This window comes from Lepidochelys kempii, chromosome 1 (genome assembly GCF_965140265.1).
Source record: "Lepidochelys kempii isolate rLepKem1 chromosome 1, rLepKem1.hap2, whole genome shotgun sequence".
Taxonomy (NCBI): domain Eukaryota; kingdom Metazoa; phylum Chordata; order Testudines; family Cheloniidae; genus Lepidochelys; species Lepidochelys kempii.
This window is the reverse complement of record NC_133256.1, coordinates 206,740,690-206,763,955: the sequence shown is the minus strand read 5'-3', so window position 1 is coordinate 206,763,955 and position 23,266 is coordinate 206,740,690. Positions and strand designations below refer to the sequence as shown.

Genomic DNA, 23,266 nt, shown 5'->3' with positions numbered 1-23,266 from the left:
CTGGGTAGCGCTGGGCTGGGCTCAGACTCAGCCAGCTCTCAGCATAGCTTTCCCCTCCCGCCGAAAGCGCCCCTCCCTACCGCAAGGGGGCGGCGGGGCGCAAGGCTCCCCAGGCCCTAATCCCTGGGCACGCGCTCACCGCGAGCAGGGACTGGGAGGCGACAGGCAGCGAGGGGTCACCGTCGCGTGCGCACCGTGCCGTGGGCGGGCGCGCGCACGGAGACACGTGGGGCGGGGGCTGTATTATCTGCGCCCGCTACCCCTCTGCCCAGCCGGCGTCGAGCTCGGTTGCTATGGAGATAGCGTGGTGGGCGTGCCCGGAAGGCGCCCCGTCGTGCGGGCAGGAGGAATTGGGTTGCTATGGATACGGCGTGAGGACCCGGCCGCGTCCCGACTGAGCCGGGGGAGACTCCGAGCGCCCCATGGGGCCGAAGCGGCCTAAGAGCGGCGGCAGCTCCACCGGGGGGCCCGGGGCCGCTGCCAAGAACTGGGAGGCCGGGCTGGTGTCCGCCCGCCTGGAGGAGGTGAAAAGGGGGCAAGGCAGAGGGGGGCACAGCGAGGTCTGGGTGTAGAGGGGCAAGTGGGGGCTAAGGGGGCAAGGAGGGGCACGGTTAGGGTTGCCAGGTTCGGTTGGACGTATTCCTGGAGACTCCAGGACAGTCCTGGAGGGTTGGCAACCCTAGGTGTGGCGTGGGCTAAAGTGGGGAAGGGTGGGGCATAGTGGGGCCTCGGGAAAGGGGGGAAGTGGGGATTAAGGGGGCGAGGAGGAGCCGGGAGGGGGCGTGGCACAGTGGGGGCTACAGGGTGAGGGGGCCCAGTGCAACCCTATACTTATAGACATGAAGATCTATGTCGTTACACATACATATATAAACCTTTTTGATACAATAACTAAATACCATTGCTATATATCAAAAACTATACTAATTTATAATTATACATAACCATTATTTTTATCATAAATACCTTTTTTTTAAAACTACATATAAAGACAGCCCTGGAGCTCTTTTTATCTCCAGGAGTAGAGAATTCATTATAAAACTCATCATTGGAGACAAGAAAATTACTTGATGTTCTGGTTCACAGAAGGTGTGTAATTAGCAAACATCATATTCACTCACTTTGCCTTTGGAGATGGGGATATGTATACTATACTACAGTATGTTGATCTTTCCCTTCAAACATGAACTGATGGTTGGAAGGCACTAGAGGCTACTGTATGTTCTCAGTAAGCTCGGCCCTCTTCATAGTATACCTTCTGAGGACAAGAATAGAAGTAACTTTTTCCCATTGAATAAATTATTGTGTTTGCTTATTTCTGTTGAGGGTAAACTAATTCAAGAATTTATATTAGTGGTGCTAAAATATTTGTGTAATATAGTGGGACTCTCCAGGTACCCATCCTTAAATTATACAGTAGTAGAAGAAGAACAAATTTAAAAAGATAACCTTCGTGCACTTTGCACACTGTATAAAGGAAAAGCAGACAAACAGATTTTCTCTCTTTTTCTTTTTGAGACTTTTCTTTCTGAGACTGGATGCCAAGTTTCAGTTCAGAGTGAACTTTTATAAGCTGCTGAACAACTAGGTTTGATGGAGGTGCTGACACAGCATTAACTGTAGCGTTGAAAATGTGAAGCTATAATTTTCCTACTTGAGCGTGTGTGTAGCTAAAAGACCCTTTTTTATGGTGTGTGAGGATCTAAAAGAATATTTAGGTTTCCAGGTCCTATGTAAATAATGTAATTCTAATAAATCTTAACTTGCTAGAAAGAATTTGATTTCAAAATAGTGTAGCAGTTTAGCAAACAATAATATTTATGTAGCATATGTTTTTCTAGCACTGCTTTTGCAAGTGAGACAAATGGCTTCCATGGCCTTTCTGTTTATTGGGTCACTGCTGTGCCCCCTCTAGGAATTGGGGTGACCTCTATTTAAGCAGATAAGTGTATGGACTTTTAAATAAAGCAGGCTGCTTTAAAAACTGGTTGAACAATTTACCAGTAACTGTACTGATGCCAAGTTCTCTTTTATATATTTATATTTATACATTTACCTAAAAAGACTGCTTTTAATAACCAGATATTGGGAGTTTAATTCACAATCAAACATAATGTTTTTTTAAAGTAAGTGCTGCTCAACAACTCTAAAGACTGAAATCCCCCATTTTTCTCCAAATAATGAATCTCAACCCTTATTTTTAAGAGTGAGAGGGTAAGTTATTCTTGATTGCCTGTTCAGTTGTTGGCCCTGAGATTGTTAACGAGGCAGTGAAATGTCAATTAGTTCTACTTATGGTGGTGGCTTTTGTGATGTGGACATTGTCCACTGGAAATTGGACCAGGACCATCAACTTGTTTCACAGGAGGCCAACAGCCATCACATTGCAACAGCTTTTGGTCACTACTACTACTACTAAAATGCTTTGCATTTTAACTGGCCATAATAATATGCTCCAAATTCTATTAATCTCCTTTTAATATCCTTGATCTATTTGTTTATTGCATACAAAAACTACATTAAAGGAACATTACAATTGAAAAGTCAAGCGCTCAAAAGTTAGGAAATGCTAGAATTAAGGTTGCCCATGCACTGGCACCTTTGTGTGTGTTCATTATGGTAATCTTCCACTTTGCAAACTTAATGTTCTTTTAATGTAGTTTTTTTTTACATAATTTCCTTGGTTTAAAAAAAAAAAAGCAAAATGGTGAAAAAAATCCATCATGTATCACCATGGTGACAACACCCATGAGGGTCATTAACAGGGTTGGAACCTTTAGATCTGCAGCACAGATCTCTCCCACTTGGACTAATGGACTATAATTGGTAGGAGGAGTTTGTAGTCTTCAGTGTAGACCAGCATTAGTGGATATGAGAGCTGCTTTGCCAGTGGGTTTCACAGATGTTAGCTGATAGCAAAAGAAGAACATAAGAATGGCCCTACTGGGTCAGATCAAAGGTCCATCTAGCCCAGTATCCTGTCTTCCGACAGTGGCCAGTGCCAGGTGCGCCAGAGGGAATGAACAGAACAGGTAATCATCAAGTGATCTGTCCTCTGTCACTCATTCCCAGCTTCTGACAAACAGAGGCTAGGGAAACTATTCCTGCCCATCCTGGCTAATAGCCATTGATGGACCTATCCTCCATGAATTTATCTAGTTCTTTTTTGAACCCTGATATGGTCTTGGCCTTTACAACATCCTCTGGCAAGGGGTTCCATAGATTGACTGTGTATTGTGTGCAGAAATACTTTCTTTTATTTGTTTTAAACCTGCTGCCTATTAATTTGATTTGGTGACTCCTAATTCTTGTGTTATAATAAGTGGTAAACAACACTTCCTTATCTACTTTCTCTACACCAGTCATGATTTTATAGACCTCAATCATATCTCCCCTTAGCCATCTCTTTTCTAAGCTGAAAAGTCCCACTCTTATTAATCTCTCTTCATACGGTAGCCATTCCATACCCCTAATCATTTTTGTTGCCCTTTTCTGAACCTTTTCCAATTCCAATATATCTCTTTTGAGATGGGGCAACCACATTTCATAGAATCATAGAATATCAGGGTTGGAAGGGACCTCAGGAGTCTTCCAGTCCAACCCCCTGCTCAAAGCAGGACCAATCCCCAACTAAATCATCCCAGCCAGGGCTCTGTCAAGCCTGACCTTAAAAATGTCTAAGGAAGGAGATTCCACCACCTCTCTAGGTAATGCATTCCAGTGTTTCACCACCCTCCTAGTGAAAAAGTTTTTCCTAATATCCAACCTAAACCGCCCCCACTGCAACTTGAGACCATTACTCCTTCTTCTGTCATCAGCTACCATTGAGAACAGTCTAGATCCATCCTCTTTGAAACCCCCTTTCAGGTAGTTGAAAGCAGCTATCAAATCCCCCCTCACTCTTCTCTTCCACAGACTAAACAATCCCAGTTCCCTCAGCCTCTCCTCATAAGTCATGTGTTCCAGTCCCCTAATCATTTTTGTTGACCTCCACTGGACTCTTTCCAATTTTTCCACATCCTTTTGTCGTGTGGGGCCCAAAACTGGACACAGTACTCCAGATGAGGCCTCACCAATGTCAAATAGAGGGGAACGATCACGTCCCTCGATCTGCTGTCAATGCCCCTACATATACATCCCAAAATGCCATTGGCCTTCTTGGCAACAAGGGCACACTGTTGACTCATATCCCGCTTCTCGTCCATGGTAACCCCTAGGTCCTTTTCTGCCGAACTGCTGCCTAGCCATTTGGTCCCTAGTCTGTAGCAGTGCATGGGATTTTTCCATCCTAAGTGCAGGACTCTGCACTTGTCCTTGTTGAACCTCATCAGATTTCTTTTGGCCCAATCCTCTAATTTGTCTAGGTCCCTCTGTATCCTATTCCTACCCTCCAGAGTATCTACCTCTCCTCCCAGTTTAGTGTCATCTGCAAACTTGCTGAGGGTGCAATCCACACCATCCTCCAGATCATTTATGAAGATATTGAACAAAACCAGCCCGAGGACTGACCCTTGGGGCACTCCACTTGATACCGGCTGCCAACTAGACATGGAGCCATGGATCACTACCCGTTGAGCCCGACAATCTAGCCAACTTTCTATCCACCTTATAGTCCATTCATCCAGCCCATACTTCTTTAACTTGCTGGCAAGAATACTGTGGGAGACTGTGTCAAAAGCTTTGCTAAAGTCAAGTAAAGCATCCACTGCTTTCCCCTCATCCACAGAGCCAGTTATCTCATCATAGAAGGCAATTAGATTAGTCAGGCATGACCTTCCCTTGGTGAATCCATGCTGACTGTTCCTGATCACTTTCCTCTCCTCTAAGTGCTTCAGAATTGATTCCTTGAGGACCTGCTCCATGATTTTTCCAGGGACTGAGGTGAGGCTGTCTGGCCTGTAGTTCCCAGGATCCTCCTTCTTCCCTTTTTTAAAGATGGGCACTACATTAGCCTTTTTCCAGTCGTCCGGGACCTCCCTCGATCGCCGTGAGTTTTCAAAGATAATGGCCAATGGCTTTGCAAACACATCCACCAACTCCTTTAGCACTCTCGGATGCAGCGCATTCGGCCCCATGGATTTGTGCTCATCCAGCTTTTCTAAATAGTCCCGAACCACTTCTTTCTCCACAGAGGGCTGGTCACCTCCTCCCCATGCTGTGCTGCCCAGTGCAGTAGTCTTTGCACACAGTATTCAAGATGTGGACGTACCATGGATTTATATAGAGGCAATATGATATTTTCTGTCCTATTATCTATTCGTTTCTTAATTATTCCCAGCATTCCGTTTGCTTTTTTGACTGCCACTGCACATTGAGTGGATGTTTTCAGAGAACTATCCACAGTGACTCCAAGATCTCTTTCTTGAGTGGTAACAGCTAATTTAGACCCCATAATTTTATATGTATAGTTGGGATTATGCAGGGCCGGCCCTCAACATTTTGGAACCTGAGGCAGGAAGCTCAAATGATGCCTCCATGCCCCCTTGCTTGGGCCAAAACTTTGAAAGGTCTCAATTCTGCCTTCTTCCTGTTCTAGTCTTCTCATGGTACTGCTCTGCTACCTACCCCAATAAAGGAGAACTAACAACTTAAAATGCCTTGTTCAAAAATTTTAAGTAACACTTAACTTTCGAACGCCTGAACAGCAAATGTAACTTTTCTTGTCTGCATAGTAAAGACTGGCATTTTTATCTGTTTGAATAATCAAAGTGGTGCTTTCCATGCCTTCTTGGTTGCAAAGATTTGAACTGCTTCCTGAAGGTCCACAGTCTGGGCCAGCTCATGCTCTATTGAGATGGTTGCAAGGCTGACCAGCCTCTCCTGTGTCATTGTGGAGCGTAGATGTGTTTTTATGAACTTCAGCTTGGAGAAGCTGCGTTCTCCATTGGCAACTGTTACAGGAAGTGTTAGAAGTATGCGCAGAGCAACAAAAGCATTTGGAAAGAAGGTGGTCATCTTATTTGTGCACATATATTTCAGAACAGCCTTTGGAGTTGATCTTGCTGAAATGTATCTTGAAAGGGCTTTCAGTTCATCACCTAAATCCCTCGCATCAATATCACTCATCTCATCATGTGTCAACACTGTCTCTAGTGCCCTGCATTGCTGCTGTAGGTCTTCTTCAGGTATAGTGTGGAGTTCTGGAATATCATACAACATCCCAAATATACTGCTGTGTTCCTTGAGCTGCATGACACATTCTTCAACTGACTGTATTGCACAGTCTAGCATCTGGTTAAAGAATTCAACTTTGAATTGTTGTTTGGGGTCTCTTATGGGATTATCCCGTGCCTCGTAATCAAAATGTCTTCATCTTCGGTGACTCTTGTATTCTTGAATGGGTGGGAAAATAGCTTCAGCGTGAAGTTCCTCTGCCAACTTCTGTGCACTCTTCAGAACATTTTGAAATCCCTCATCTGATCAGTAAGACTGTAGGTCTGACTTTGCTTTGTCCAGTTGTTCCGTTGCTCCAGTTTTATCAAGGTCAACACCTTGGAGTCTCTTGCTTACAAATTTATTTCAAACAGAATGTCATGCCACAACACTAAGCCACACAGAAATTTGAAGTTATGTATGTTTCTGGTGATTCCATTTCCCTCTGCCACTGTTCTCCCAGAAACAGTTCCTTTCATAGCATTATCTTCCATAATGGCAACTATGGCATCATCTGTCTTCCCAATTTGGTGTTTGATTGGCTTTATCGCCTCCACTCGACTTTCCCATCGTGTGGCACTCAGTGGTTTCAATGTCAGAGAGGATGTTCCCAGATGTTGCTTCAAAATTTGCCATCAGTGAGTTGATGCAGAGAAAAATACATAGATGCTTTGATTTACATTAAAAAATTCAGCAACCTCACTAGAAGCTGATGCTGCATCACTGACCACCGAGTTCAATGAATGAGAACTGAATGGGACAAAAAAGCTCAAGGGTTTAACTCTTGGATCCATGTCTGCACTCCTCTGTTCTTTCCTCTCATGTTAGCACCATTATCGTAGCCCTGACCTCTCATGTCAGCTATCGCAAATCCTGTATCTTCTAGCTTTTTAAGAAACACATTTGTCATATCAGCTCCTGTAGTATCATCAATGTCAATAAATTCTAGAAAATGCTCTCTGACAGTCACCACTGCAGGGACATTTTCACTAGGTTCTGTTTTTGTTACAAAACACATTATTAAAGTCATTTGTTCCATATGGCTGATGTCAGGTGTGCAGTCCAGAATAACAGAGTAATATCTTGCTGACTTCAGATCTGCCACAATCTTCTGTTTGACTTTTGTTGCCAGTAACTGTATGATCTCATTCTGAATTGTTTTTCCAAGGTCGTGGTGTGTGTACATTTGTTGGGTGGTGACTCTTCTTAGATGCTCCTGGAGTACAGCATCAAACTCAGCCATCAGCTCCCCAATTTTAAGGAAGTTTCCATTGTTTGGAACATACAGCTGATCTGAAGTGCCATGGGAGTGCTAGGTTTTGGGTAGCAAGCATTCTTACAATGGCAATGAGCCTTTTCAGAACATTTTGCCAGTAAAGAGACTGTGATGCAATCTTCTCGTGATGCTGGTCATCTATGGTGGCCTTTAACCTTAGTCTCATCTCAAGCTCTTTCCACCTATGGATTGCTCTCTGATGATTTGCTGCCTTCTCCTGGCATGCCAGATTTCTAGCCAGATTTTTCCAGTCCTTTGTTTCTGTAGAACCCAATGTGGCTGGAACATTAGACTGGAAGAGTTTGCAACAAAAACAGTATGCAGCATTCTGGGTTTTTTGAGTACATGAGCCATGGCCTCTCCACTTTGTCACCATTGGGGATTTCATGCCAGTAATGTGTTGGATGGAAACTTCTATTTTCGTTGTCTTTGGGGAACATGAAGTTTTTCACTTGCTGTGGCCCATGCAGTACAAGGAAGTCCCTCAGGCTACTGCTCAAGTGGGTCCACAGTCCTGGATCATCTAGACTTAAGGAACTAAACTCAGCAGCAGCTGTTTCTTGCACCTCCACCACACTCTTCTCTGATCTACACTTTTCTTTCAGGAATGTGTATAGTTACATCCATTTGAGATGGAGATATGGATGCTGCAGTAGCTGCAAGGTCACCTGTACTCTGGCTAACTGGAAGATCAGGCATCTCTTCACCACTCACATCCTCACTGGGGCCGGAAGGCTCACCGTGAACATTTGTGTCTATGTATCTCAGGAGAGCTCCTTCCTGCTTAAATAGAAAAGCTTCCTTTGCTTTCTTTCTTTTTCTGAATGCTGCCTCAGAGGGGTGTTTTCTTCTTTCACTCATGACTGCTGTTCTGTGCCAGCTATAGTGGCTCTCAACACTCAGTTGAAGGGGACAAATAAGCAGGCTGGTATCAGGGCCTGAATGAGGGAAGATATCAACGTCTTAAGGGCCTAACTGGCTCCTGTTATTTCAGTTGACTGCCTGTTCTCCTCAAGTGGGTTCAGGGAAGCAGCAGGAAACAGGAAGCTCCCTGAGAAGCTGTTGTTAATCAGTCCAGGCTCCTGGGGGTGCTAGAGAGGTACATAAGAGGCTCCTCCTCCTCTCTCCCATCAGCTTCTGCTGCTTTCTGTTATTCCCTCTCACCTTTTCTCCTGCCTGCCTGTTATGTCTCTTGTGCCCTCCTTCCTCCAGCACAGCACTCCACCATCTCTGTGCATCTAGAGCAAAGAGAGAGAATACATATGCACCAGCAGCAGCCACAATTTTCTATACTATGGGTCCTAGTGGTGCCCCCCCTACCCCCCCATCAGGCACCTGAGGCAGTCGCCTCAGTTCACCTCATGATAAGGCCAGCCCTGGGATTATGCTTTCCAATGTGCATTATTTTGCATTTATCAACATTAAATTTCATCTGCCATTTTGTTGCCCTGTCACCCCGTTTTGAGAGATTCTTTTGTAGTTCTTAACAGTATGCCTGGGTCTTAACTGTCTTTAGTAATTTTGTATCGTCTGCAAATTTTGCCACCTCTCTGTTTACCCCTTTTTCCAGATCATTTACGAATATGTTGAATAGGACTAGGGTGACCAGAGAGCAAATGGGAAAAGTCGGGACAAGGGGTGGGGGTAATAGGAGCCTATATTTAAAAAAAAGACCCAAAAATCGGGACTGTCCCTATAAAATTGGGACATCTGGTTACCCTAAATAGGACTGGTCCCACAACAGACCCCTGGGGGACACCACTATTTACCTCTCTCCATTCTGAAAATTGACCATTTATACCAACCCTTTGTTTCCTATCTTTTAACCAGTTACCAATCCATAAGAGCACCTTCCCTCTTATCCCATGGCAGCTTACTTTGCATAAGAGCCTTTGGTGAGGGACCTTGTCGAAGGCTTTCTGAAAATCTAAGTACACTATATCCACTGGATCCCCTTGGTCCACATGCTTGTTGACCCCCTCAAAGAATTCTAGTAGATTGGTGAGGCATAATTTCCCTTTACTGAAACCATGTTGACTCTTCCTCAACTAATTATGTTCATCTATATGTCTGATAATATTGATCTTTATTATAGTTTCAACCAGTTTGCCCAGTACTGAAATCAGGCTTACAGGCCTGTAATTGCCGGGATCACCTCTGGAGCCCTTTTTAAAAATTGGCACATTAGCTATCCTCCAGTCATGTGGTACATAAGCTGATTTAAATGATAGGTTACAGTAGTCCTGCGATTTCACATTTGAGTCCTTCAGAACTCTTGGGTGAATACCATCTGGTACTGGTGATTTATTGCTGTTTAATTTATCAATTTGTTCCAAAACCTCCTCTAATGATACCTCAATCTGGGACAGTTCCTCAGATTTGTCACCTAAAAAGAATGGCTCAGGTTTGGGAATCTCCCTCACATTTTCAGCCATGAAGACCAATACAAAGAATTCATTTAGTTTCTCCGCAATGGCCTTATCATCTTTGAGTGCTCTTTTAGCACCTTGATCATACAGTGACACCACTGGTTGTTTAGCAGGCTTCCTACTTCTGATGTACTTAAAAAAATATTTGCTATTACTTTTTGAGTCTTTGGCTAACTGTTCCTCAAATTCTTTTTTGGCCTTCCTAATTGTATTTTTACACATCATTTGCCAGTGTTTATGCTCCTTTCTATTTTCCTCACTAGGATTTAACTTCCTTCTATGATGAGATAACTGGCTCTGTGGATATGGGGAAAGCAGTGGATGTCATATATCTTGACCTTAGCAAAGCTTTTGATACTGTCTCCCACAGTATTCTTGCCAGCAAGTTAAAGAAGGATAGATTGGATGAATGGATTATAAGGTGGATAGAAATCTGGCTAGATTGTCGGGCTCAATGAGTAGCGATCAACAGCTCAATGTCTAGTTGGCAGCCGGTATCAAGTGGAGTGCCCCAGGCGTCAGTCCTGGGGCCAGTTTTGTTCAACATCTTTATTAATGATCTGGATGATGGGATTAATTGTACCCTCAGCAAGTTCATAGATGACACTAAGATGTTGGGGTAGAGGTAGATACGATGGAGTGTAGGGATAGGGTCTAGAGTGACCTAGACAAATTGGAGGATTGGGCCAAAAGAAATCTGATGAGGTTCAGCGAGGATAAGTGCAGAGTCCTGCACTTAGGAAGGAAGAATCCCATGCACCGCTACAAGCTGGGGACCGACTGGCTAAGCAGCAGTTCTGCAGAAAAGGACCTGGGGATTACAGTGGACGAGAAGCTGGATATGAGTCAGCACTGTGCTCTTGTTGTCAAGAAGGCCAACGGCATATTGGGCTGTATTAGTAGGAGCATTGCCAGCAGATCGACGGAAGTGATTATTCCCCTCTCTTCGGCACAGGTGAGGCCACACCTGAAGTATTGTGGCCAGTTTTGGTCCCCCCACTACAGAAGGGATGTGGACAAATTGGAGAGAGTCCAATGGAGGGCAACGAAAATGATTAGGGGGCTGAGGCACATGACTTACGAGGAGAGGCTGAGGGAACTGGGGTTATTTAGTCTGCAGAAGAGAAGAGTGAGTGGGGATTTGATAGCAGCCTTCAACTACCTGATGGGGGGTTCCAAAGAGGATGGAGCTAGGCTGTTCTCAGTGGTGGCAGATGACAGACAAGAAGCAGTGGTCTCAAGTTGCAGTGGATATTCGGAAACGCTATTTTACTAGGAGGGTGGTGAAGCACTGAAATGGGTTACTAGGGAGGTGGTGGAATCTCCATCCTTAGAGGTTTTTAAGGCTCGGCTTGACAAAGCCTTGTCTGGGATGATTTATTTGCTGTTGGTCCTGCTTTGAGCTGGGGATTAGACTAGATGACCTCCTCAGGTCTCTTCCAACCCTAATACTCCATGATTCTATGATTCCACTTTTTAAAGGATACCTTTTTGCCTCTCACTGCTTCTTTTACTTTGTTGTTTAGCCACAGTGGCTCTTTTTTGGTTCTCTTACTATGTTTTTTAATTTGGGGTATACATTTAAATTCAGCCTCTATTTTGGTGTCTTTAAAAAGTTTCCACGCAGCTTGCAGAGATTTCACTTTTGGCACTGTACCCTTTAACTTCTGTTTAACTAACCTCCTCATTTTTGTGTAGTTCCCCTTTCTGAAATTAAATGCTACAGTGTTGGGCTGCTGTGGTGTTTTTCCTGCCACAGGGATATTAAATTTAATTATATTATGGTCACTATTACCAGGCAGTCTAGCTATATTCACCTCTTGGACAGATCCTCTGCTCCACTTAGGGTGGGTTCCAGGACCAGCTGCATCCGAAGAAGTGAGCTGTAGCTCACGAAAGCTTATGCTCAAATAAATTGGTTAGACTCTAAGGTGCCACAAGTACTCCTTTTCTTTTTGCAAATACAGACTAACATGGCTGTTACTCTGAAACCTGTCATTTTGTACTCTGGTATTACTGTATTCCACTGATTATCCTCATTCCACCAAGTTTCTGTGATGCCTATTATATCAATATCCTCATTTAATACGAGGCACTCTAGTTCACCCATTTTATTATTTAGACTTCTAGCATTGGTATATATGCACTTTAAAAATTTGTCTCCTTTTAGCTGTCTACCATTACACGATGTAATTGAATGGGACTCTTTTTTTTTATTTGACTGTTTCTGATCAGACCCTGCCTGTATTTTATTATTTTCCATTCTCTCATCCTCACTAGAACATAGAGCTTCTCTATTAATAGATCCTCCCCTAAGGAATGTCTGAACTAGGTGCTTCCCCAGCCCTTAGTTTAAAAACTGCTGTACGACCTTATTAATGTTAAGTGCCAGCAATCTGGTTCCATTTTGGTTTAGGTGGAGCCCATCCTTCTTGTATAGGCTCCCCCTTTCCCAAAAGTTTCCCCAGTTCCTAATAAATCTAAACCCCACCTCCCTACACCATCATCTCATCCATGCATTGAGACTCTGCAGTTCTGCTTGTCTAACTGGCCCAGGGTGTGGAACTGGGAGCATCTCAGAGATTGCTACCATGGAGGTCCTGGATTTCAATCTCTTACCTAGCAGCTTAAATTTGGCCTCCAGGACCTCTCTCCTATCCTTCCCTCTGTCATTGGTACCTACATGTACCACGGCCACCAGCTCCTCCCCAGCACTACACATAAGTCTATCTAGATGTCTTGAGAGATCCGCAACCTTCGCACCAGGCAGGCAAGTCACCATGCGGTTCTCCTGGTCATCGCAAACCCAGCTATCTATGTTTCTAATGATTGAATCACCCATTACTAATTCTTGTCTCTTTCTAATAGCTGGAGTTCCCTCCCCCGGAGGGGTATCCTCAGTGTGAGAGGATACCACAGCATCATCTAGAAGGAGGGTCTCAACTATGGGATTGTTTCCCTCTGCTCCAGTTAGATGCTCTCCTTCCCTGGGACTTTCATCCTCCTCAAGAATGCTGAGACTGAGGAATTTGGGTTGTATTCCAAGTTCTGAGGGGAGTCTGGTCTACTGGACTTATACTCTGTCCCAGTCTTCTTCCACCTCCTTGGGTCTTTGTCCCCAGTTCCTACAGCCCTCTTTTGGCTCCTTGTCCCAATCAAATCCACTCTGGCTCCATGTCCCAGTCCCCTAGCCCTTCTCCTCCTCACAATCCCTTGCCCCTTTTGGTTCCATATCCCCATCCCAGTCCTCTGCCCTGCACCCTGCTCCTTGTCCAAGTCCCCCACCCAGCTCCTCAACCCAGTCTCCCCTCTTACTAGCCCTCAGGCCTGGCTCCTCATTCCTCTACATTCCAGTCAGGCTATTTCCTCCTTTTCCTCCTTATTGGCTGGGCAGTAGCAGGGGGAACTTTGAGAGCACAGGAGAAACTATCTCCTAGCTCTCAGTTCCAGTGCTTGGTGTTATAGCAATCCTCAGCAGCCACAAAAACCAATTGTAGGGAAAGTTCTGCTGAATCCCTGCTACCTTGGGCTGGAGAATGCTCAATGTAGATGGAATTTTATGAGAATTTAGCTATCGAACTAACAGATCTCTACTGATCTCAAGATTTTTGCAGAGGATTATAACTTAGCCAAATTTAGGACTTTTTTTTCCCCCCAGTGAGAACACAAAGGCACATTCCTGACAATAGGATGACTCCCTGCCAAATTTTGGTTCCTTTCTTCAAAGCATGGAGGTGCTAGAACTTCTCAATGAAACAGTTGTAAGAATTTTTTAACATTGGCAAAACCACATATTTTCTCCATGTTCTGAGAAACAGTTGAAACATTTTTTATGAACTTTTCTAAAAAAAAATTCAGCCTGGGGCATGGAAAACTTCAACCAAAAGTTTAAAGTTTGGCAAAGTTACAAGCAATTGAAAGTAGGATCTTATAATGAGTATCAGGCAATCTTAGTCACAGGTGTCGCTACCTGTGCCCCTTATAATTAGCTCTCCAAAATAGTTATAGACTTGTATAGTGTATGGTGTACAATACTGAGATGAAAGAAAGTATCAAATAAATATCTTTTCTAATAATTGACTGATAATGGATTTAAAGATCTTACAATTTTATCAAACTGTGGGTTACATCTTGTTTTTTGACTGTCAAAGAAGAATAAAGAACTTGTTTTATGTTGTACCGGTTAGCTTAAGCAGTGACATTTCACATTTTAGTGTGTGTTTAAGATTTACTTACAATTTTTTTTAATAAAACAAGAAGTTTAATGTCTGAAAGGAAGTCATTTCACCAATAGTGTTGACTAGCTACGCTAACTGAAGTATAATTTTATTGGTATTTATTAACCAAATCATAGCAAATTTATGCAAGTTTGTTTTAGTAAGAGCCAGAAACTACATGGGAAACGTAAAAAGGGAATGTGGATTTTTCAAAATCTCACATAGTTTGCATTTTTTTTATTTTTAATATATTATATGAATGAATATAAAGCTAGAAGGAATGCTGGCCTTCACATGTCCACCAAGATGGCTACCTTCTCAGAAAATATTTGCTAAGAGAAAGTGAATTCTGAGTATGTTAAAACTCTAACTGCAGGAATAATTGCTCTGTATTATACGTTCTGCATAGATTATATACCACCAGTGAAATATGGATTACATTAGAATGTGAGCATATCCACCAATAACTAGGGCTGCTGGAAACTAGAATCCAGTGATAATGTGGCCATGTATCATTCAAGAGCTAATGAAAATGGGAACTGAGATTCCTTTACAATTGTATCCCATGGAGCAACTGCATGAGTTTGCAAAAACTGCTCATAAGTAGCCTGACTTGGGGGGAGGGGTAGCTCAGTGGTTTGAGCATTAGCCCCCTAAACCCAGGGTTGTGATTTCAATCCTTGAGGGGGCCATTTAGGGATCTGGGGCAAAAATTGGGGCTTGGTCCTGCTTTGAGCAGGGGTTGGACTAGATGACCTCCTGAGGTCCCTTCCAACCCTGATATTCTATGACTTCTTCAGTAATGCCTACTCTAGCTGCTGACTTACCAACTCTCTCCTTCTTGGCAGCAAAGAGAGCCAGGGGCAGTACCACCTATCCTAAGTGTCAAAAAATCATGAGTCAGGCCTCAGAAATCATGAGATTGGCTTAACAATTAGGAAATTTAAACTAAAAATGTTTTTCTTTTGGTGTTTGAGCCTTTGGGCTTCACATTTTCAAGATTTTCTCTGTAACCATTAGGACTAGAAACATAGCTGAGATTCTAATGTAAGCACATGACTCTAGGAGTTGGGGCTTTAAGAAAAACACCAAATACCACAAGAATAAGCAATACTACAAGGAGCCAGACAATCACATTGCCTGGAAAGGGAAATAAAGTAGATTGTCATGGTGTTCCTCCCACCAAAAACTCTTTAGGATGCAGCAGTCTGAAAATGGCCAACTTGCTAGGCTTGTCCAAATGTCTGCTCTAGAATGCTGGTTTACCAGACCCTCCAATGACAAGGGCAGGAAAAGACAAATTTGTCTCCAGGAGCTGCAGAGCAGTTGTAATTAAGCAAGATTTTTGTGAGAACCTTTTTCATAGTCCCTCACAACATGTTAGTGTGCGTGACTTAGGGGAATTTAGACTCTGGGGAAGGGAATTGGTTTGGTTTTATGTAAAGGAGTTTGAATAAACTTGGGTGAGGAGAGAGGAGGTTCTAAATATTCTTCTGTATTTTAATGTCTTCTATAGTCTTTCCTAAATTTGTAATCACTCCAGCTAGATTGCTTTCTTTCATTCCAGACCCAAAGACTGTGTAAGAATATTCAAAATGCCTTCCTATTATTCTTAAAACATGCAGGGTTCATGTCAGAATCAGAGAGACTTCCTCAATTTACAATACACTATTTCAATGCAAATAGAATTTAGATATTTTTACTTTAAATGAATAAGACAGATACTCATCTATCCCTTTGCTCTCCATTTCTTGTCTGCCACAGCAATGTCTGAACAGTATATCTGTGCCAAAATATTTTACATAAGAAAAAGCTCCAAATTGTGGTGTCTAGAACAGCATTTCTCAACCTTTTTGATAGCAGGGACTGGCTTGTTGCCTTCCTAAACTGTGTCAGGCAGATCTCCGGGACCGGTGCCGGTCCATGGACCGGTTGTTGAGAAACACTGGTGTAGAGAAGCCAGAGGGAAGGGGGATGGGACAGTCCACATAAATATGTTTTAAGAAAACAACCATTTTAGAACATGGCTAGCTATCTAAATAGTTACTGTTAAGAGAAGTTAGTGGTGGCTTGCCAGCTCTGTAGGTTGACATTCTCTGTTTGTCTCCAGAAGAGGTACAACACAGGACACAGTGCAACCTTTCTACATACACTGCGTTTCCACAACTGTTCCTCAACCATGACATGAAAGAATAGTTTCTAGGCATAGGAAAGCATTTTAATCTTTCCCCATCCAAATTTTTGCCAAGCGCCTATCCCACTACCTCAGAGCTTGGACACACATCACCAAGGATCAGTGGGTCTTAAACATGGTGGAACTGGGATACACTCTTCAATTTATTGCTGTTCCCCCTTCTCACCACCCTTCCTCAACCCTCTTCGTGGATTACTCTAGGAGAGTATTGCTACTTCAGTCTCTCCTCCTCATTGGGGCCTACAGGAAGTTCCTATGTTGTTCAGAGGGAAGAGATTTTATTCCCATTACTTTCTAATCCTGAAGATAAAGGGGGTCTCAGGCCTACTTTAGGTCTAAGGCAATTAAACAAATGCCTAAAGAAAACAAAATTCCAGATGTTTACTCTAGCCTCTATTATCCCTTAGGGACTGGTATGCTGTGCTTGACTTAAAGGACACCTATTTTTACATGGTGATTCACCAGAGCCACTGAAAGTTTCTCAGATTCACAGTCAACGGATCCCACTATCTGTTCACAGTACTGCCTTTTGGCCTGTCAGCTGCCCATCACGTATTCATGAAATGCATGACTGTAGTGGTAGCATTCCTGCAAAGGTCGGGAATCCATGTGTTCCTTTACCTGGATGACTGGCTAGTGAGGAGCCGATCCAGGTCCTAAGTACTTTCCAATGTAGCTGTTATTCAGTCCATTTTCAATGCACAGGGGCTCCTAATCAATTCAGAGAAATCTATCTTGACTCCTCTTCAAAGAATAGACTTAATTAGGGCAGTCCTGGACTCTACAAAGGCTAGGGCTTTTCTGCTGGAGCAGAGGTTTCAAGCTATGTGGATCATTGCTCTAGACCAGGGGTCAGCAACCTATGGCACGTGTGCCAAAGACTGCACGGGAGCCAATTTTTAATGGCACGCTGCTGCCTGCCGGGTCCCAGCCGCCGGCCCCGCTCAGCCCGCTGCTGAACCCAGGCTGGCAGCGGGCTGAGCTGGGCCTGTGGCCAGGACCCCAGCAGGCAGCAGCATGCCATTAAAAATCCTGCCTGCCCTGACCAGCTTTTCTTCACCGCCCCCCCCCCCCGCCCCAGGCAGGCAAGGTCCCCCCTCCCCCACCTCTTCCGCCGGTGTGCTGGGTTCCTGCCCCTCCTCCTCTTCCTCCCTGCCGCCGATCAGCTGATGGCCCTTGTGAGGGAGGGGAAGGAGCAGAGCCGCAGCGTGCTCGCTGCTCCGGGGAGGAGGTGAAGAAGAGATGGGGATGGGGTCTTGGGGAACGGGGGTGGAATCAGGGCATATCCCCTCCAGCCCCCTGCCATGAGCCGCTCTGGGCAGTGAGCTGGGAGCACCCCCAGGACCCTAGCCCACACCCCCAGCCCTCTGCCCTGACCCCTGCACCCCCACACATGCCAGCCACCTGGTCTGACCCTTGCATCTGCCCACGACCCCAGCCCTGGCTCCAGCACCCCCCCCACACACACCCCTGCCCTGACCCCTGCATCTCCCCCACGACCCCAGCCCTGACTCCAGCACCCCCACACATACCCAGCAACCCCACACTCCATGCCCTGACTCCTGCACCCCCCACATTCCCACCCTGAGCACCAAACGGGAGCTCCTGCATCACTCCCCCCCCCGCACATTCCCACCTGCACCGCTCACACCAAATGGGAGCTGCCCTGGTAAGCACTCCACACCCAAACCTCCTGCCCCAACCTTGAGCCCCCTCCCTCATTCTAGCTCCTAGCCAGACCCTACACCCCAACCCCCAGCCTGCTCCTTCACCCCCAGACCTGTGCTCAGTGCACTCCCACCCTCAGCTCAGTGCAGAGAGAGAGGAAGAGAATGGGCTAGAACCAGGGAGAAGGTAGGTACCTACTCTATGTGGGCAGGGCCAGGATCCCAGACCGGCAGCGGGCTGAGTGGGGCCGGCAGCCAGGACCCTGGCTGGCAGGAGCCGGCGGACAGAACCCCAGACCGGCATCAGGCTGAGAGGCAGCGGGCTGAGCCGCTCAGCCCCCTGCCTGTCTGGGGTCCTGGCTGCCAGCCCCACTCAGCCCGCTGCCGGTCTGGGGTTCTGGCTGCCAGCCCCTTGCCAGCTGGGGTCCCGGCCGCAGGCCCCGCTCAGCCCGCTGCCGGCCTAGGTGAACGGAACCCCAGGCTGGCAGTGGGCTGAGCGGGCCGGCGGCATAAGATCAGCATTTTAATTTAATTTTAAATGAAGCTTCTTAAACATTTTGAAAACCTTCTTTACTTTACATACGACAATAGTTTAGTTATATAATATATAGACTTATAGAGAGAGACCTTCTAAAAAATGTTAAAATGTATTACTGGCACGCAAAACCTTTAATTAAAGCGAATAAATGAAGACTCGGCACACCACTTCTGAAAGGTTGCCAACCCCTGCTCTAGACCTAGAGGCCCATCCCATCAGTATGGTTCAGAACTGCCTCAAACTTGTAGGACACATGGCAGTGTGCACTTACGTGATGCAGCATGGCCATACTGAACTTCAGAAAACAACAAGGCTGGCTAGCCTCGGTGTTTTCACCAGCCCGTTTTCATATGGAGATGATGGTTCAAGCACCTGCTCAGGTCTTGTCCTCTCTGGACTGGTGCGTACAACCTGCAGATGCTTGCGAGAGAGTTGCCTTTGCCCCTCCACAACAGTCACTGACTTTAGTCACAGATTAATCAGATCTAGGTTGGAGAGCTCACTTAGGTCCCCAAGACTCAGGGGCTTTGGTCTCCTCAGGAACTAAGTTTCCATATAAATAGCAAGGAGTTTAGGGCCATTAGTTTAGCTTGCATGGCTTTCCTTCTGCATATCAAGGGGCAGAATTTGTTGGTACTCACAGACAACACAGCAGCCATGTTGTATGTAAACAAACCAGGCAGGGCCCATTTGACAAAGTTATGCCAGGAGGTGATCCGCCAGCAAGTTAAAGAAGTATGGGCTGGATGAATGGACTATAAGGTGGATAGAAAGTTGGCTAGATTGTCGGGCTCAACGGGTAGTGATCAATGGCTCCATGTCTAGTTGGCAGCCGGTATCAAGTGGAGTGCCCCAAGGGTCGGTCCTCGGGCCGGTTTTGTTCAATATCTTCATAAATGATCTGAAGGATGGTGTGGATTGCACCCTCAACAAGTTTGCAGATGACACTAAACTGGGAGGAGAGGTAGATACGCTGGAGGGTAGGGATAGGATACAGAGGGACCTAGACAAATTAGAGGATTGGGCCAAAAGAAATCTGTTGAGGTTCAACAAGGACAAGTGCAGAGTCCTGCACTTAGGACAGAAGAATCCCATGCACCGCTACAGACTAAGGAGTGAATGGCTCGGCAGCAGTTTGGCAGAAAAGGAGCTAGGGGTTACCGTGGACGAGAAGCGGGATATGAGTCAACAGTGTGCCCTTGTTGCCAAGAAGGCCAATGGCATTTTGGGATGTATATGTAGGGGCATTGACAGCAGATCGAGGGACGTGATCGTTCCCCTCTATTCGACATTGGTGAGGCCTCGTCTGGAGTACTGTGTCCAGTTTTGGGCCGCACACTACAAGAAGGATGTGGAAAAATTGGAAAGAGTCCAGTGGAGGTCAACAAAAATGATTAGGGAACTGGAACACATGACTTATGAGGAGAGGCTGAGGGAACTGGGATTGTTTAGTCTGTGGAAGAGAAGAATGAGAGGAGATTTGATAGCTGCTTTCAACTACCTGAAAGGGGGTTCCAAAGAGGATGGCTCTAGACTGTTCTCAGTGGTAGCTGATGACAGAAGAAGGAGTAATGGTCTCAAGTTGCAGTGGGGGAGGTTTAGGTTGGATATTAGGAAAAACTTTTTCACTAGGAGGGTGGTGAAACACTGGAATGCGTTACCTAGGGAGGTGGTGGAATCTCCTTCCTTAGACATTTTTAAGGTCAGGCTTGACAAAGCCCTGGCTGGGATGATTTAGTTGGGGATTAGTCCTGCTTTGAGCAGGGGGTTGGATTAGATGACCTCCTGAGATCCCTTCCAACCCTGATATTCTATGATTCTATGATTCCTTTGGAATTTCTGCATTACCAGTTCCATCAACCTGAGAGCTGCTTACCTTCCAGGAGTTCAAAACTCTCTGGCAGACCACCTGAGCAAGTTGTGAGCAGGTTGTTTGCAGGCCACCACAAGTTGTCTCTTCTCCCAGATGTGTCCAGGTCCTTTTTCTAGTGGTGAGGAACTCCCCCAGTGCACCTGTATGCAACAAGAGCAAACAAAAAATGTCATCTTTTTTGTTCCTGAGTGGATCACAGCCTGGGTTCACTGACAGATGCTTTCCTTGTACCCTGGTCAAAAGGCCTGCTGTATGCCTTCCCTCCAGTTCCATTCCTGCCCAAAGTCTTTTAATTTTTTACTGTAAGGCATATTTTCCAGTCCTCAAATTCTTCTTCCTTTTTTTTTTCTGTTTGGAGTGTGGACACCAGAACTGGACACAGTATTCTAGTAGTAGTCTCACCAAGTGCCATATTCAAAGGTAATGTAACCTTCCTGCTCCACATTCCTCTGTTTATACATCCAAAGATCACATTAGTCCTTTTGGCCACAGTATTACAGTAGAGTGAGAGCTCATGTTCAGCTGGTTATCCAGCATGACCCTAGGTCCTTTTCAAAGTCACTTATTTCCAGGATACAGTCCCCCATTCTTTAGGCGAGTTGTTCTCAACCTGCGGCCCATGGGCCACTTGCAGCCCAATCAGCACACAACTGCGGCCCATGTGACATCCTCAGGGCCATACAGGTAGTATTGGATGCGGCCCACATAACACATTTTGGGCCGCATATGTGGCCCACAATGGTAAACAGGTTGAGAACCACTGCTTTAAGCATTCTTTTTGCCTAGATATATGGCCTTGCATTTAGCCATGTTGTAATGTATGTTGCTGGATCACACCCAGCTTATCAAGCAGTCCAAATGACTCTGTAATAGCCTCCTGTCCTCATTATTATTGCCACCTGACCAGTCTTTGTGTCATCTGCAAACTTCAATAGATTCCAAGGCAGGAAGAGACCATTGTGATCATATAGTCTGACCTGCTGTATGACACAGGCAATAAAACTTCCCCAAAATAATTCCTAGAGCATATATTTTAGAAAAACATGAAATCTTAATTTAAAAAGTTGTTACTGATGGAGAATCTACCACAACCCTTGGTAAATTGTCTAATGGTTAATTACTCTTACTGTTAAAATTTTACACCTTATTTCCAGCCTGAATTTGTCTAGTTTCAACTTCCAGCCATTGGATTGTGTTATGCCTTTCTTTGCTAGATTGAAGAGCCCATGATTAAATATTTCTTCCCCATATAGGTACTTACAGATTGTAATCAAGTCTCTCCTTTAATCCTCTTTGTAAAACTAAGTAGACTGAGTTCCTTGAGTCTATCACTATAAGGCATGTTTTCTAATCCTTTAATTATTCTTGTGGCTCTTCTCTGAACTCTTTTCAATTTATCAATATCCTTGAATTGCTGGTATCAGAACTAGACACAGTAGTCCATCTGAGGCCTTATAAGTGTGCTCTTTAGGCTATTATCCAAATCATTTATGAAGATATTGAATAGAACTGGACCCAGGACAGATCAGTGATCTGTCCTCTTCATTATTTACCAGTCCTCCAGTTTTTATGTTATTTGCAAACTTTATCAGCAATGATTTTATATTTTCTTCCAGATCATTAATAGAAATATTAAAAAGCATTGATAAATAGCTGAAAACCAGTCCCCCCTATAGGACCCCACTAAAAACACACTATTCAATAATGATTCTCCATTATAATTACATTTTGAGATCTGTTAGTATTCCACTTAATATGGGCAATAATAAATTTGTTTGATACTTTTAATCATATTGTCATACTGTATTAACTCAACTGTCTTATGGAAGTCCATGTATATTATGTCAACAGTTACTTTTATCAACAAAACTTGTGATTTCATCAAAAAATGCTGTCAAGTTCATTTGACAGACCTGTTTTCCATTAACCCATGTTAAACTGGCATTTAGTACATTACCATCCTTTAATTCTTTATTGAGCAAGTCCTTGTCAGCCTTTCCATTATTTGTCCCATTATATTTCTACTGTCTTAACCACAAGACCTTCCTTTCTCTTTCTGCAGGCCATTGCCTCATTCACTACATACCTACAGGGAATGAGGCAGGGATCCTACAAACAAAAGCCTCTTTCACATTATAGTCTTAATTAATTCCCTGAGCACTTTCCACCCTGCAGACAGAATGAGATGGGTCCTGTGGAAAAAAAGAGTATGTCATTATGCAGTTAAAAACTGAAACATAATTCATATGGATGAGCAGCCTTAATTTAGGGATTTTCTGACTTTTAATTGTTTGATTTGCAAGCTTAATCACGTTCTTATGCATATTTTAATATAATTTTCTAGGGTTTTTTAAAGGAAAAAGGTAAAGATAGATATTATTATGCAGAACTGCAGCATAGACTTCTACTGCTTGATTTACGGGACTTACTGTATTCGCTGGCAGCAAGTGAAGTCTGGTATTGTGTGTGAATCAGCCACTAAAAGAGCACACATCTCACACTGAAACAGTGGGTTACAGATGAATGAGCAGCCTCATTTTACAGACAGTATAACTAAGGACAAAGATGGCAGGCAGTTTCTGATAGGCAGTGTGGTTAAATGAATGGGATTTGAGCATCGTAGTGATCTGGATTCTTCTAGTTGTGTAAACTCTTAGTTGTGTGTGAGGAACTGTTTTTGTTTGTATGTTTTTATCTGTTGATGTATTCAGGACATTTTAATAGATTTACAAATACTAAGTTAAGTATCAGAGACAAAATGATAATTACTACAACAGTGTGCTTGCATTTAGAGAAACAGTCTACATTAATATAGTAATCAAATCTCTCTATTTAACAGTGTGTTACTATAATGGAGAGTGAGCCTCTTTACACTACCCAGGATGTGTCGTTTCTGGTGATTTTATTATATTGAGTGAA

General features: G+C 44.3%; 1 protein-coding gene across 8 annotated transcripts in view; it reads left to right on the top strand.

Annotated features, from left to right (window-relative positions):
* Positions 1-265: 265 nt before the first annotated feature.
* Positions 266-23,266, top strand: part of SPAG17 (sperm associated antigen 17) — a 307,771-nt gene continuing 284,770 nt past the window's right edge. For all 8 annotated transcript variants that reach the window (XM_073310318.1, XM_073310310.1, XM_073310300.1 and 5 more), the window contains exon 1: positions 266-524. In XM_073310318.1, coding sequence (XP_073166419.1) covers positions 423-524 — 102 coding nt within the window. In that variant the 5' untranslated portion in view covers positions 266-422. The remainder of the gene's footprint in view (positions 525-23,266) is intronic.